Here is a 13,375-nt window from a genome sequence, read left to right on the forward strand (position 1 = left end):
ATTTCTGTGAGAGGCAGCAGAGTTGCTGTGCTCCTTCTTACAGCAGTAGAGGTGTTCCACCTGCCTGGAGAGGATACGAGGGGAAAGATCCTGACAAGACCATTGGCATCCCACAGGCATCTGTGTCCTACCCCATGGTGGCCTGGGTCTTGAGGAGACCTGGGCTGAGCAAGTGTGGGGGCTGAGGAGACCTGGGCTGAGGAGACCTAGGTTGAGGAGACCTGGGGCGGAGGAGACCTGGGTTGAGAAGGACTGGGGCTGAGGAGACCTGGGCTGAGGAGACCTGGGCTGAGAAGGGCTGGGGCTGAGGTGGTCACAGTGAGGAGACTGAGTCTGTCTGGGAGGGGGATCATGAGGCCGGGGCTGAGGAGATGGCGCTGTGGCTGAGGGGTCTGTGTCTGGGGTGAGCACGCTGAGAAGACTGGGGCTGAGGAAGCTGAGGCTGAGGAAACAGGGGCTGAAGGGACTTGGGCTGAGTGGACTGGGGCAGAGGACCCATGGCCGGGGGATCGGGGCAGAGGTGGCCGCGCTGTGGAGACGGCAGCTGATGGCACCGAGGCTGTGGCGGCCAGAGCTGAGAAGACCGAGGCCGAAGGAACCGGCGCCTCCGACCCGATGGTGCTGGAGCCGTGCGGGCGCGGTCGTTCTCCTCCCCGCCGGCAGGTGGCGCTGTTCCCCAGCGCAGCGTCTGGGCGGGCCCAGGGCGCGGCCCCGCGGCCGGCGGCAGGTGCGCGGCCGGAACCGGGCGGGCGGCAGCGGGGACCCGCACCGGGCAGGTACGGCCACCGCGGCCCAGAAGGCAGCCGGAGGTACGTGTCCGCCTCTTCGCTGCCCGCGGGAGGAGCATGCTGCGGCGCCATGAACGAGCAGTGGGATATTGGCCGGGCGCTGGCTCTCTCCGGCCTGTTCCGTGTCCTGCAGGGCGCGGGCAGGGCCTGCGCGGCCCCGTTCCTGACGCTGTACCTCCGGCACCTGGGGCTCCCGGCTCCGCTGGTGGGGATCGTGGCCGGGGCCCAGCAGCTACCGGCGGCTCTCTGGGCTCCCTTCTGCTCCCGCTGCCCCAGGGGCCGCAGGAAGCGGCGGTTGCTGGTTGCCAGCTCCTTGCTGGGCTCGGCGGGGGTCAGTCTGCTGCTCACCCTCATCCCAGCCGCCGACCCGGACGCGGGGCTCAGATACTGTAACGCCAGCCAGCAGCCGGGGGACCGAGGGGCTGCCACCACAGCGCCCAGGCTGGGCTCGAGTAGAGACAATGTTTTCAGCGTGAGTGCTGTGACCAACTCGATAGATGTGACCAAAGAAGTGCTGCGAACAACTGCTGACGTCTTGCGAGCGAGCAGGAAGCCAGCACCAACCAGTGATGCCTTCCAGGGGTTATCTGGCCTGACAGATAGCCCTGAGAAAAAAGGGACTGTTGAAGGGGATGGTCCCTCTGGCTGGACAGCTTCTGTGAAAGCAGTTAACTGGGAGACACAAGAACCAGAAATGCTTCCTTCCTCCACACCTCCAGACCATGGGCTTGAGAAAGAAACGAGCAGTCTGGGGTCTGCTGCCATAGATCCTGCAGAGAGCACTGAAGAAAGCCCTTATGTGGCTGAAAGTGATGAGCTCTCGTTTGCAACAACTGTTCCTGCTGTTGGAGATGTTTACATGTCTGGAAACCTTTCAGAGCACCAGAAAGCTGCTGCAGATGTCAGCTTCAAGGCGCTGCAAAACATCTTCCAGGACAGAGAGAGTCAGACTTTTCTTATGGCACTGGGTGCTGTGGTGGTTTGGGAGCTGTTGGCTACCTCTCTGGAACGGACAGTGGATGAGAGTCTCTATGAATATCTTGACTTTGTTGATGCAACTGACAGGTATGGCAGGCTGTGGATCTGGAGCTACCTGGGTGCATCTGTAGGTGCCTGCAGCATCTCCGTAGTTGTGTATCAGCTGAACTGCTTCCTCAGCACCTCCACCACCCGTCTGGCTGTCCATTTCTATGGCTATGCTCTCCTGGTGATGCCCTCCTTGCTTGTCAGTGCCTTTTTCCCCATCCATGTCCCCAGGAAGCCTGACCACGTTAACAGAACAGCCAAAGCCCTGGCGCTGCTGTGGAGCGAGGGCCGAGCCTTCCTCTACGCTGTCACTGTCTTCCTCACCGGTGTGGCCAGCTCTGCCGTGCACAACTTCCTCTTCTGGCAGATGGAGGACCAAGGCAGCAGTGAGCTGTACATGGGGCCCTCTGTGGCCGTGGGGCTGCTCGCAGAAATCTTGCTTTATTTCTTCAAAGGGAAGTTGCTGAGGACTTTGTCCAGCAGCAAGATCGTTGCAGCCAGCCTAAGCCTGTTGGCAGCACAACTTCTGTGCTACTCCTTCTTGTGGACAGCCTGGCCAGTTCTCCTTCTCCAGACAATAGCTGCCTTCAGTAATGGTGCTTTGTGGTGGGTGATTAACATGACTGTGGATGACATAACCACTCCAGGCATGGAGAGGTCCTTGCACAGTGTTCTCCGAGGCCTTTTCCACAGTGGAGGAGCAAGCCTGGGCAGTTTGGCAGGGGGATTTGTCATGGAGCACTTTGGCCTGGCGGTTCTGTACAGGGCCTGCTGTGTGTGCTTGGTGCTGTGGCTCTTCTTCTTCTTGCTTGTCCAATCTAAATTGCCACGGCAGAAAAAGATCAATTATTCTCGTCTCCTGGCTGCTGATTCCAGTGATGTGAGTGACTCTGATGAGGAGAACGAGAGGGACTGGCTGGTGAAAGCTATGAAGGAGGAAAGCTTTAACAGGAATTGGTAACAACAGTGTGGGACCAGCTGGTCTGTGCTTGAATGTAAGGGGTGGTAATGTGGTATCATAGAGTCAGCAGGGTTGGAAAAGACCTTTCAGGTCATCCAGGCCAATCTTTAACTCCACCAAGGGTGGTGCTAAACCATGTCCCTCAGCATCACTTCTCTGCCTCTTTCAAAGCTCTCCAGAGTTGGTCATTATAGTGCTAAATATAAACAGTGTCTATCTGTCAGGGAAGGGTTTTTATTTAACAAAATTTTAGACCTTTAAATATTTTCTTGATTTTCTTAATTTGCAGCATTCTTGTGGTAATTTTGCCTTCTGAACCTTAGGATTTTTGCTTCCAAAATCCTACAGAGGACTTGAGGAACACATTTTGTTGAAACCAATGGCAAACTTGAATCAAAATCTTGCTCCCTAGAGCTGATGCTGTGGAAGCTGTGAGCAGAAGCTGTGACCTGTGATTCAACACAACCCAGTGAAGAACTCTGTTGAGCTTCCTCAAGGTGCTGTGTCTGGGAACTCCTTTCACTGAATAAGGAATGTAAATAATAAAAAATAGAGATACAGTTGCTCAGCTGTGATTTGTAACATCAAGTTTTGTTACTGTCTGGGCATGCTTTAGGGGTTCAAGCATGCTTCAGCATCTTGAATTAAATGAAATGGAATGAGTGGACTGAAGCTGGAGGAGGGTAGGTTTAGACTGGAGTCCCCAGTGAGGGTGGTGAGACACTGGCACAGGTTGCCCCAGGGAGGCTGCGAATGCCCCTTCCCTGGGGGTGTTCAAGGCCAGGATGGATGAGGCCTTGAGCAACCTGGGCTATGGGAGGTGTCCCCGCCCATGGCAGGGGGTTGGAACTGGATGAGCAGTAAGGTCCCTTTCAACCCAACCCATTCTGTGAATCTATGAAACACCCATCCTGTCTGCTCACAGTGCTGCTGGCTGCCCAGATCAACTTCCTCATCTGTATTTACCTAGGGTGGCACCTCCCACTTGGGGTGACAAGGGAGTTAAGTTGTCTGCCCTCCTGACCAGAGCAACTTCTGTGTGCTAGCAGTGTCTGTTCAGAAGGAGCTTGACTGAGTTGATCTGGATGAATCTGACCTCAGGGTCAGTTTGGCCTGAGGGCAGCCCTTTTGTTGTGTTTCCTATTTGGAACTCGTTCAATCTGTGTCCTGAACAGGGCCTGCCAAGTCCAGAAGGATCCTTAAGCTGCCTTATCTGCCTTGTCTTAACCTCAAAAGCACACAGATTTCAACACCTCTCTGCTTGCGAGTGGAAAATTGGTGGCCTGGTCTCATTAAAAGATCTGTGGCAGGCCTTAAACGGGGCTGGTGGAGAAGGTTTGAGCCTTACAGGCCTTTCAGGTGCTGCTGTCAGTTTCTTAGGTGCTTCCTTGGTCATGAGGGCAAATTGCTGGCTCATGGGGAACTTTTCCACCAGCACCCACAGCTCTTTCTCTGTGCAGCCACTTTTCAGCAGGTCCCATATCACCTGTCCTGCTACAGGAGGTTGTTCTTCCCCACTTGCAGGATCCTGCACCTGCCCTTGTTGAACTTCATGAAGTTCCCTCTGCCCAGCTCTCCAGCCTGGCCAGGTGTTGCTGAATGGCAGCACAACCTGATGGGTGCCAGCCCATAGGTCATGAGCAAACTGGCTGAAGGTCCACTCTGTCCTTTCATCCGGGACATTGATGATGATGATGGTCAAGACTGGATCCAGTCCTGCCCCCTGGGGAACACCACAAGCTGCAGACTCTAGACTGTAGCTATCTTAGCCTCTACACCACTGATGACAACACTCTAAGCTCTGCCCTTCAGCCAGTTCTCAACCCACCTCCCTGCCCACTCACCTAATGAATTCTTGACTCAGTAGAAAGCTTGAAGGAGAAGCAGTGCCACTGAAGGTGATCTCTCTGCATGCAGTGCTTCACCTGATCTGCACAACAGATGTTGCAGCTCTGTCTTTTCCTGACACAACTCCCTCTGCCATGCAGAACACTCTATAGAATGACTCCAGAGATAGACTTGTGCTCCTGCCAAGAATAACTGGGACTTCTAGTGAAGATTTTTACCTTCACCCAGGAATTCAAACTCAAATTGAGAGCAATTTTAGTGTCAAGAATTTTTCCCAGCCTTATTGTCATCTAATACCTCAGGAGCTCTAATTGCTTGCTCACAGTGTGTCTCATTTGAGTCTTGAGCAACATATCTTCAAGTGGCACCTCACAGAGCTGCTGTGTTTCTGTGCTTCTGTGAAGTGAGCCCTGCAGAAATAGCTACAATGGGCTAAAGTGTGGTGGCTTCTTCATCTAAAAGTGACTGCTTATTTAAAACCAGTTTCATCTTCTTCACAAAACCAGCTGCTGCTGTTCCAGCTTTGCAAAGAGAAACCTTGAAATGAGAAGTGTTTGTACGATGTGTCCTGCATCCATGGTGGAGTTGGTCAAGGCTGTCTGGCAGAGCTGTTGTATGACTCCCCCTGGTCACTCTGGCTGTGGGTGTTTGGATGTGCTCAACCACTGCAGCTGTGAACAAGGAGGATTCAAGCCATTGCCCAAAGCTGAGTAAGATATTTGTGTCAGCAGTGGTGTGGCCAGCAGGACTAGAGGTGATGGTCCCCCTGAACTGTGCTTGACAACTGGGTTTAGTTTTGGGCCACTCACTCCAAGAAGGACATTGAGGGGCTAGAGCAGGTCCAGCGATGGGCAACAAAGCTATGAAGGGTCTGGAGAACAGGGCTGGAGAGGAGCAGCCGAGGGAGCTGGGGGTGTTTTCTGTGGAGCAGAAGAGGCTGAGGGGAGGCCTCATTGCTCTCTACAGCTCCCTGACAGGAGTTTACAGTGCAGTGGGGATTGGTCTCTTCTACCATGTTGCAAGTGACAAGGCAAGAGGAAATGGTTTCAACTTGTGCCAGGGGAGGTTCAGGTTGGACTTGAGGAACAATTTCCTCCTCAAAAGGGTTGTCAAGGCCTGGAAGAGGCTGGCCAGGGCAGTGGTGGAATCCCTGTGCCTGGAGGGGTTTCAAAGACATGTAGATACGGTGCTGAGGGACATGGTTTAGTGGTGACCTGGCAGTGCTGGGTTAAAGGGTTGGACTCAATGACCTGGAGGCCTTTTCCAGCCTAAACGATTCTGTGATTCTCTCATTTGAAAGTTATGAATGCAATAAACATGTCTGGTGCTGCTCCAGGGGGGAATTGTGTGGCTGGTTTGAAAGATGCTCTGAGTTACAAACTGGTGTGGGAGCCAAGGTGGCAGAGGCTCATTCACTGGAGGAATTGCTCCTGTTTAGTGAAATCATTTGCCACTGAGCTGCATACAGGCTCTGTGTGTGAGCTTTACAATGCTGCTAACTTATGGTTCCAGCTAACTCATGGTTCCTCTCTCATGGTCACAGACCCTGCAAGACAAACAAGTGAGGCAAGAAGTGGACCTTGAGATGCTGTGTGTCAGACTTCACCACTCAGCGCAACCCATCCTTGATGCCTCCTCCAGGGAGGGGGCATCCACAGCCTCCCTGGTCAACCTGTGTCTCCCTGCCCTCACTGCAAAGAATTTCTTCCTCATCTCCAGTCTCAATTTCCTCTCTCCCAGCCCAAAGCCATTGTCCCTCATCCTGTCACTCCCAGCCCTTGTCAAAAGTCCCTCCCCAGCTCTCCTGTAGTTCCCTTCGGGTACTGGAAGACTGCTCTAAACTCTTCCTAGAGTCTTCTCTTCTCCACACTGAACAGCCCCAGCTCTCTCAGCCTGTCCCCACAGGGAGGTTCTCCAGCCTCTGATCATCTTTGTGGCTTCCTCTGGACCCCCTCCAACAGTTTCATGTCCTTCTTATGTTGGAGTATTAGAACTGGACACAGTGCTCCAGGTGGGGTCTTAAACATCAATTGTAAGTTTAAAAAGTGATTATAAAATCCCATCAGATGTTACTGTTTGCCCTTTTCACACTGAACTTGAAGCAAATCTCAGAGGCTTATATGCAGAAGTTTCCCTTTTTCAGCCCCTTGGTGTCCAGGCTGTGTGGTTCCACGAGAAAGCTGGGGACAGACATTTGAGCAGGGGCTGTGTGACAGGACAAGGTGGGGTGGTTTGAAATACCAAGAGGAAGACGAAGACTGGAAGGAAGTAAGATATGCTTGCCCTGAGGGCAGGGAGAGCCTGGCCCAGGTTGCCCAGAGAGGTAGGAGCTGCCCCATGGCTGGCACTGTTCCATGAGTATAAGTTCATTTTGTTGAGTCGAGGAGGCAAATCCTACTTAGCTCTGAGGCACAGTTGCTGATCATAGAATCATAGAACCAACCAGGTTGGAAGAGACCTCCAAGATCATCCAGTCCAAACTAACACCCAGCCCTGTCCAGTCAACCAGACCATGGCACTAAGTGCTTCATCCAGGCTTTTCTTGAACACCCCAGGGATGGTGACTCCATCACCTCCCTGGGCAGCCCATTCCAATGCCAATCACTCTCTCTGTGAAGAACTTCCTCCTAACATCCAGCCTAGACCTACCCTGGCACAACTTGAGACTTTGTGATGCTTTTAGCTGTTCAGTTTTCACACAGCTCCATGTGTGTGTGCTTTGGGAGAGGCTTCAAAGGCTCTGGGTGAACCAGATGGGACAGCACTTGCTGGAGAATGACAAAGGCCTGTTTGCTTGTCATGGACAGCTGACAGCCCATGCAGGTGGTTTTGTTGTAGAGCTGAGGCAGCTGAGCTGGGACCTGACTCACTCATTCCACCAGAGACCTTATCCTGTGTTTGAAACATTCATTCCCGAAGTTGTAAGGGAACTAAAATCTCAGATTTTGCCTTCCTGGCAGTTATATTGTGATGGGATAATGCAAATGTTTCCCTCAGCTCCTCTCTGTGTGCACCTCACATCTGCAATGGACTGAAATAGTCAGGCATGTCCAGAATGTGAAATGATGCAGGACTCAGTAGGGGCTGATCTCTGAGTGTTCCATTCCTCTTGTGGATCTGCGCGGCATGGTAAGAGCCTTCATCAGTGACACAGGCAGTGGGACTGATGCACCCTCGGCACCCTGCAGATGGTTGGTGCACCTCAAGAGCAGGATCCATCCAAAGGGCTTGCACAAAAATCAGGCAAGTGGAACTGGGTAAACATCGTGTAGAACAACAAGGACAGCTGCAAAGTCCTGCACATGGGTCAGGGCAACCCCCAGCATCAGTCCAGGCCTGGGGATGAAAAGCTGGAGAGCAGCCCTGAGGAGGAGGACTTGGGGATGCTGAGAGGTGCAAAGCTGGAGATGAGCCAGCACTGAGTGCTGCCAGCACAGCCCTGTCCTGGGCTGATCCCCAGCAGTGTGGACAGCAGGGGCAGGGAGGGGATTCTGCTCCTCTGCTGTGCTCTGCTGAGACCCCTCCCCTGCAGTGCTGGAGCAGCTCTGGAGCCCTCAGCACAGACAGGGACCTGTGGGAGCAGGGCCAGAGGAGGCCACAGCAGTGCTGGCAAGGCTGGAAGGGCTCTGCTGTGAGGCCAGGCTGGGAGTTGGGCTTGGTCAACCTGGAAAAGGGAAGGCTCCAGGGAGACCTCTGAAGACCTTGCAGTGCTTCAAGGGATGAGCAGAAAGCTGGGGACAGAGTTTTGATCAGGGCCTGCTGTGACAGGACAAGGGGGGACAATCGAAGCTGAAAGAGGGAGATTGAGAGTGGATAGAAGAGAGAAATGTTTGGCCCTGGGGATGCTGAGAGCCTGTGCCAAGTTGCCCAGAGAAGTGGGAGATGTCTCAGAATGTTTTTTGTAGCTTTGTTAATGAGTCCTTTGCCAAAATCTTAATCATTCTCCATTTCAGGTCAGTCCATGTAGCTGTAGTTCCACAAGAAGTGCAGAGCAGGGTTTTTGAGAGCTGTGGAATTCTTCTGCATGTGCTGAATCTTACGAGGAAGAGCCTTTGAATTGCCTTCTCTTCCATGGTGGGGTACAGTGCCTCTAAGGCATGCTCCATGCTGGCTTTGGTATTGCTGTAAAGATGTTTCTCTTTTTGTTCATCTTTAATGTACAGATCAGACATCCCTCTCTGATTAGAGCTGTTGGGTGACTTTTGATTTCAGCAAGATACTCAGATTCTGTGTCTTTATAATATGGGACCCATAGAGGCTTCATAAAACTGTTAGCTTCTGACCAAGAAAGGTCCACAAAGCTGGTGAAGGGTCTGGAGAACAAGCCCTGTGAGTAGCAGCTGAAGGAACTGGGATTGTTTAGTCAGGAGAAGAGGAGGCTGAGGGGAGACCTCATAGCTCCCCAGAAGGAGGCTGCAGTGAGGTGGGAGTTGGGCTCTGCTCCCTTTTATCAGGTGATAGAAGGAGAGGAAATAGCCTGAAATTGTGCCAGGGGAGGGTTAGGTTGGAGATGAGGGAAAAATTCTGCAAGAGTGGTCAGGGATTGGCAGAGGCTGCCCAGGGAGGTGGTGGAGTCCCCATCCCTGGAGCTGTTCAAGCAACCTGTGGCCATGGCACTTGGGGGGCATGGCTTAATGGGCTTGGTGGTGTTGGGTTGCTCGTTGGAATGAATGATCTCAGAGGGCTTTTCCAACCCAAGCACTTCTGTGGTTGGTCATTGGCATGAGCAGAAGTCTTGAAGGCAATAAAAAGAGTCTGTCTTGAAGTATCTTGACATAGTTATCAGGAGGGACCCAGCATAAAGGAATCTGCTAATCTGACTGTGCACTTGTCAGGGAATAGATAATTTTTGTACTCCATGGTTTTTCCCTGGGGCTGAGTTTTGCTGTAACATCAAACAATTTTCTGCCCAAGGGCAGTTTAAAACTTTGAATTGGATTTGTTGAGATCATAAAATTGTGATCCCAAATGTGTTCACATTTACTAGTTAGAACTCCTGCCTGAAGAAATCAAGGGACAGAAAAGCAAGTTGGCTTATCATGAGCTCACCAGCAGAGCAAACAGGGCAGTGCTTGGTACCATGGCTTCACTTCTGAACCTTTGATAACTTCCCTGCCTCTAATCGGGTTGAAATGTCAGAGCTATGGAGGTCATTATACCACCACCAGCAGCAGGCTTGAGCTGATGGCACCCAACTGGGAGCAGTGGCTGACACCCATCAGGCTGTGATGCCATCCAGTGAGACCTGACCAGACTGGAGAGCTGGGCAGAGGGAACCTCATGGGGGCAGGTGCAGGGTTCTGAACCTCCTGCAGCAGGACAGGTGGGGCACCTGCTGGAAAGCAGCTCTGCAGAGAAGGACCTGGGAGTGCTGGAGGACAAGAAATTCCCATAAGCCAGCAATGTGCCCTTGTGGCCAAGAAAGGCAATGGGGTCTGGGGGAGCAGGAAGAAGAGTGTGGCCAGAAGGTGAAGGGAGGTCCTCCTGCCCTTCTGCTCTGCCCTTGTAAAGACCACATCTGCCCATCTCACTGTTACTTGGTAGTGGATGATGGATGCTATGACCTTATAATGTTAGGGGGCCTGAAAGAAAGCTGGGGAGGGACTTCTGACAAGGGCTTGCAGTGGTCAGTCGAGGGGCAATGGCTTTGAGCTGGAAGAGGGGAGATTGAGACTGGAGAAGAGGAAGAAGTTCTTTAGAGTAAGGGTGGTGAGACACTGGCCCAGGGAGGCTGTGGATGCCCTCTCCCTGGAGGTGTTCAAAGTCAGGTTGGATGAGGCCTTGAGCAACATGGGCTGGTGGGAGGTGTCCCTGCCCATGGCAGGGGGCTGAAACTGGATGAGTTTTAAGGTCTTTCCAACCCAAAGCATTCTGTGAATCCATGAATGCCTGTGGAAGTGCTCCTTTCCTACAGAAGATCCTGTACACAGCAGAAAAGTAATGCTTCTGAGAAATAATTCTGTCAGGGCTGCTAGCAGCTCTCCTCTCATGCAGACAGTGTAGAAGACACCTCCAGAATCACAGAATCACAGATTGCATTCAGCCGGCAGGGACCCTTGTCCAACTCCCCTACAGTCAGCAGGGACAGCTCCAACTTGATCAGGCTGTGCCCGGGGCCATACCAAGTCTGATCTTAAATGTCTCCAGGGACAGGGCTTCAACCACATCTCTGGCAGCCTGTTCCAGTGCCTCACCACTCTCACTGTGCAGAATGTCCTCCTGATGGCCAACCTGAATCTACCCTACTCCACTTTTGAACCATTACTCCTTGTCCTGTCATCACAGGCCCTTCTCAACAGTCTCTCCCCAGCTCTCCTAGAGCCTCTTCGGGTATTGCTCTAAGCTCTCCCTGGAGCCTTCTCTTCTCCATGCTGAACAGCCCCAAACTCTCCCAGCCTGTCCCCCCAGGGGAGGTTCTCCAGCCTCTGATCACCTTCACAGCTCTCCTCTGGACCCTATCCAGCAGGTTCATGTCTCTCTTGTTTTAGGAGTCTCCTAGCTGGACACAGCACTTCAAGCAAGATCTCACAAGAGCAGAGACCCATTAAAACTTCTCAGTGGTTGATCTGAACATATCTGAGTGGAAGGAGACCCCCAGGGCTCAGCTCTCAGGCAGATCTCATGGTGCACACCAGCTGTCTGCATCCTGATGCCAGTCAGTGCAGCAGCCCCACTGGCATGTATTACTGGAATCCTAATTCCATGTGTGGCTCTGGACTGCCTGATTTCATCCCCTTTTGTCTTTAAGAATTAAGTGAGCCTGCAGAATGTGTTGGATCCAACTCACAGCCCACAGAGGATGTGGCTGCTCATGGCAGAAGTAATCCTGTGGAGCATTCCACCGAGGAACTGATTGAAATATTTACACCTTCGTTTTCCCTGCATTGTTAAGCAATCACAACAAAGTGAGTCACTTCAGACCTGAGGTCATCATTATGGAGATGAGCTGAGGAGCAGCCAGCTGGTGACTGTTCTTAGGCTCACAGGATGTCAGAGGCTGGAAGGGGCCCAAAGAGATCACCCAGTCCAACCTCACTGCCAGAGCAGGACCATACAGTCTAGCTCAGGTCACACAGGAACACATCCAGACAGGCTCTGAAAGGAGGAGACTCCACAACCTCTCTGGGGAGCCTGTGCCAGTGCTCTGTGACCCTTACAGTGAAGAAGCTCTCCCTTGTGTTGAGGTGTCCTTACCTTTCACGTTTAAATGAGCAGTGTGAAGTCCTGCATCTGGGGAAGAACCACCCTATGGATCAGTACATGTTGGGGGCTGATCTTTTGGAGAGCACCCCTAGGGTAAAGGACCTGGGAGTCCTGCTTGAAACCAGAATGACCATGGGCCAGCAATCTGCCCTCATGGCCAAGATGCCAGTAGTGTTCTGGGGTGCATCAAGAGGAGTGTGGCCAGGTAGAGGAATTTTTACTGCCCCTTTGCCCTACTGAAGATGCCTCTGGAGCACTGGGTCCAGTCCTGAACTTCCCAGGTCAAGAGAGACAGGGAACTACTGGGGAGACTCCAGTGGAGGCTGCAAAGCTGCTGAGGAGCCTGGAGCCGCTCTGTGAGGAGGAAAGGCTGAGACCTGTGGGTGTTGAGCCTGAGAGGGGATCTAATCAATACTCAGCAAGAGCTCAAGGATTGGAGGCAAGAGGCTGGGGCCAAGGTCTTGTCAGTGGCACCCAGTGACAAGGGGCAACAGGCACAAACAGCAACCCAGGTGGTTCAGTCTGAACAGGAGGAGAAAGTTCTTTGTTGTGAGAGTGCTGGAAGCCTGGAGCAGGCTTCTCAGAGAGGCTGTGGAGTCTCCTTGTCTGGAGAGCTTCCAACCCCAGCTGGGCATTGTGCTGCTGGGCAAGCTGCTGTGGGTGCCCTGCTTTAGCAGAGGGGTTGGGATTCTGGGATTCCCAGAGCATTGCCAGAGCAAGGAGTTGCCTCACTGCTCAGTTCCCCAGCTCTCCCCATGTCCTTTCTTTTCCCCTTTTCCTATGCACAGGCTCTTAATTTGTCTCTTCCCACTTTTTTGTATGCCAGAGTTGTCCTCCAGGAATGAAGCACAGTCACCCATGCACAAGTTCTGCTTTAAAGTGCTGGACTGGATCAAAAGCCAGCAGCTCCTCTGTGGTTTTTGGAGGTGACAATTCCAAGATCTTACTCAGATTTCTGTCAGCTCCAGTGAGGCCATTTCATATGGATTAGCTCTGCAGCCTGGGGAGGAGAGAGACGGAGACAAAGATGCTGCAAGGTGCTGATAGCAGATTCCATTGTCTGGTACCTCTCTGCAGCAGGTGATCCTCCAGACATCCCTTCTGTTGCTATGCCTCTGGTTTGCTCACTCACAGCTGATTTCATTGCACTGACTCTCGACTTCAAGCAGTGTCGTTGCCAGCCTGGCCAGGGGACAGCTGGTGGCAGGCCTAGAGTGCAGAACCCCACAGCTGCTCTCTCAAGCCTGGCCCTCACTGCTCTGCTGCCATTGCTGCAGCTGCTCTCCAGCCCAGTGACTTCACAGAATCCCCAAATCCCAGCATGGTGGTCTTGGAAGTGACCTCTGGAGATCATCCAGTCCAACCCCCTGCTAAAGCAGAGGCACCCACAGCAGCTTGCCCAGGAGCACAAGGGCCAGGGGAGGCTGGAATCTCTCCAGACAAAGAGACTCCACAACTTCTCTGGGCAGCCTGCTCCAGGCCTCCAGCACCCTCACAACAAAGAAGATTCTCCTTCAGTTCAGGTGGAACCTCCTGGGCCCCAGTTTGT

At 52.8% G+C, this 13,375-nt stretch overlaps 1 protein-coding gene across 2 annotated transcripts; it reads left to right on the forward strand.

Annotated features, from left to right (window-relative positions):
- The first annotated feature begins 729 nt into the window (after positions 1 to 729).
- MFSD6L (major facilitator superfamily domain containing 6 like) lies at positions 730 to 3,343 on the forward strand. Of its 2 annotated transcripts, none has more exons than XM_064151783.1 (2): positions 730 to 2,809; positions 3,065 to 3,343. In XM_064151783.1, exon 1 carries the CDS (start codon positions 859 to 861, stop codon positions 2,773 to 2,775), a length of 1,917 nt encoding a protein of 638 aa, XP_064007853.1. In that variant the 5' UTR covers positions 730 to 858; the 3' UTR covers positions 2,776 to 2,809; positions 3,065 to 3,343. The 2 variants fall into 2 exon arrangements, with proteins under 2 accessions (XP_064007853.1, XP_064007854.1); XM_064151784.1 differs by having other exon boundaries at positions 3,099 to 3,343.
- The last annotated feature ends 10,032 nt before the right edge of the window (positions 3,344 to 13,375 follow it).

Source organism: Pogoniulus pusillus, chromosome 11, assembly GCF_015220805.1.
Source record: "Pogoniulus pusillus isolate bPogPus1 chromosome 11, bPogPus1.pri, whole genome shotgun sequence".
In the NCBI taxonomy this organism is placed as follows: Eukaryota; Metazoa; Chordata; class Aves; order Piciformes; family Lybiidae; genus Pogoniulus; species Pogoniulus pusillus.

Bases quoted from the DNA above. Each gene is read 5' to 3' on its own strand.
- MFSD6L (XM_064151783.1), top strand. From the start codon at position 859: ATGAACGAGCAGTGGGATATTGGCCGGGCGCTGGCTCTCTCCGGCCTG.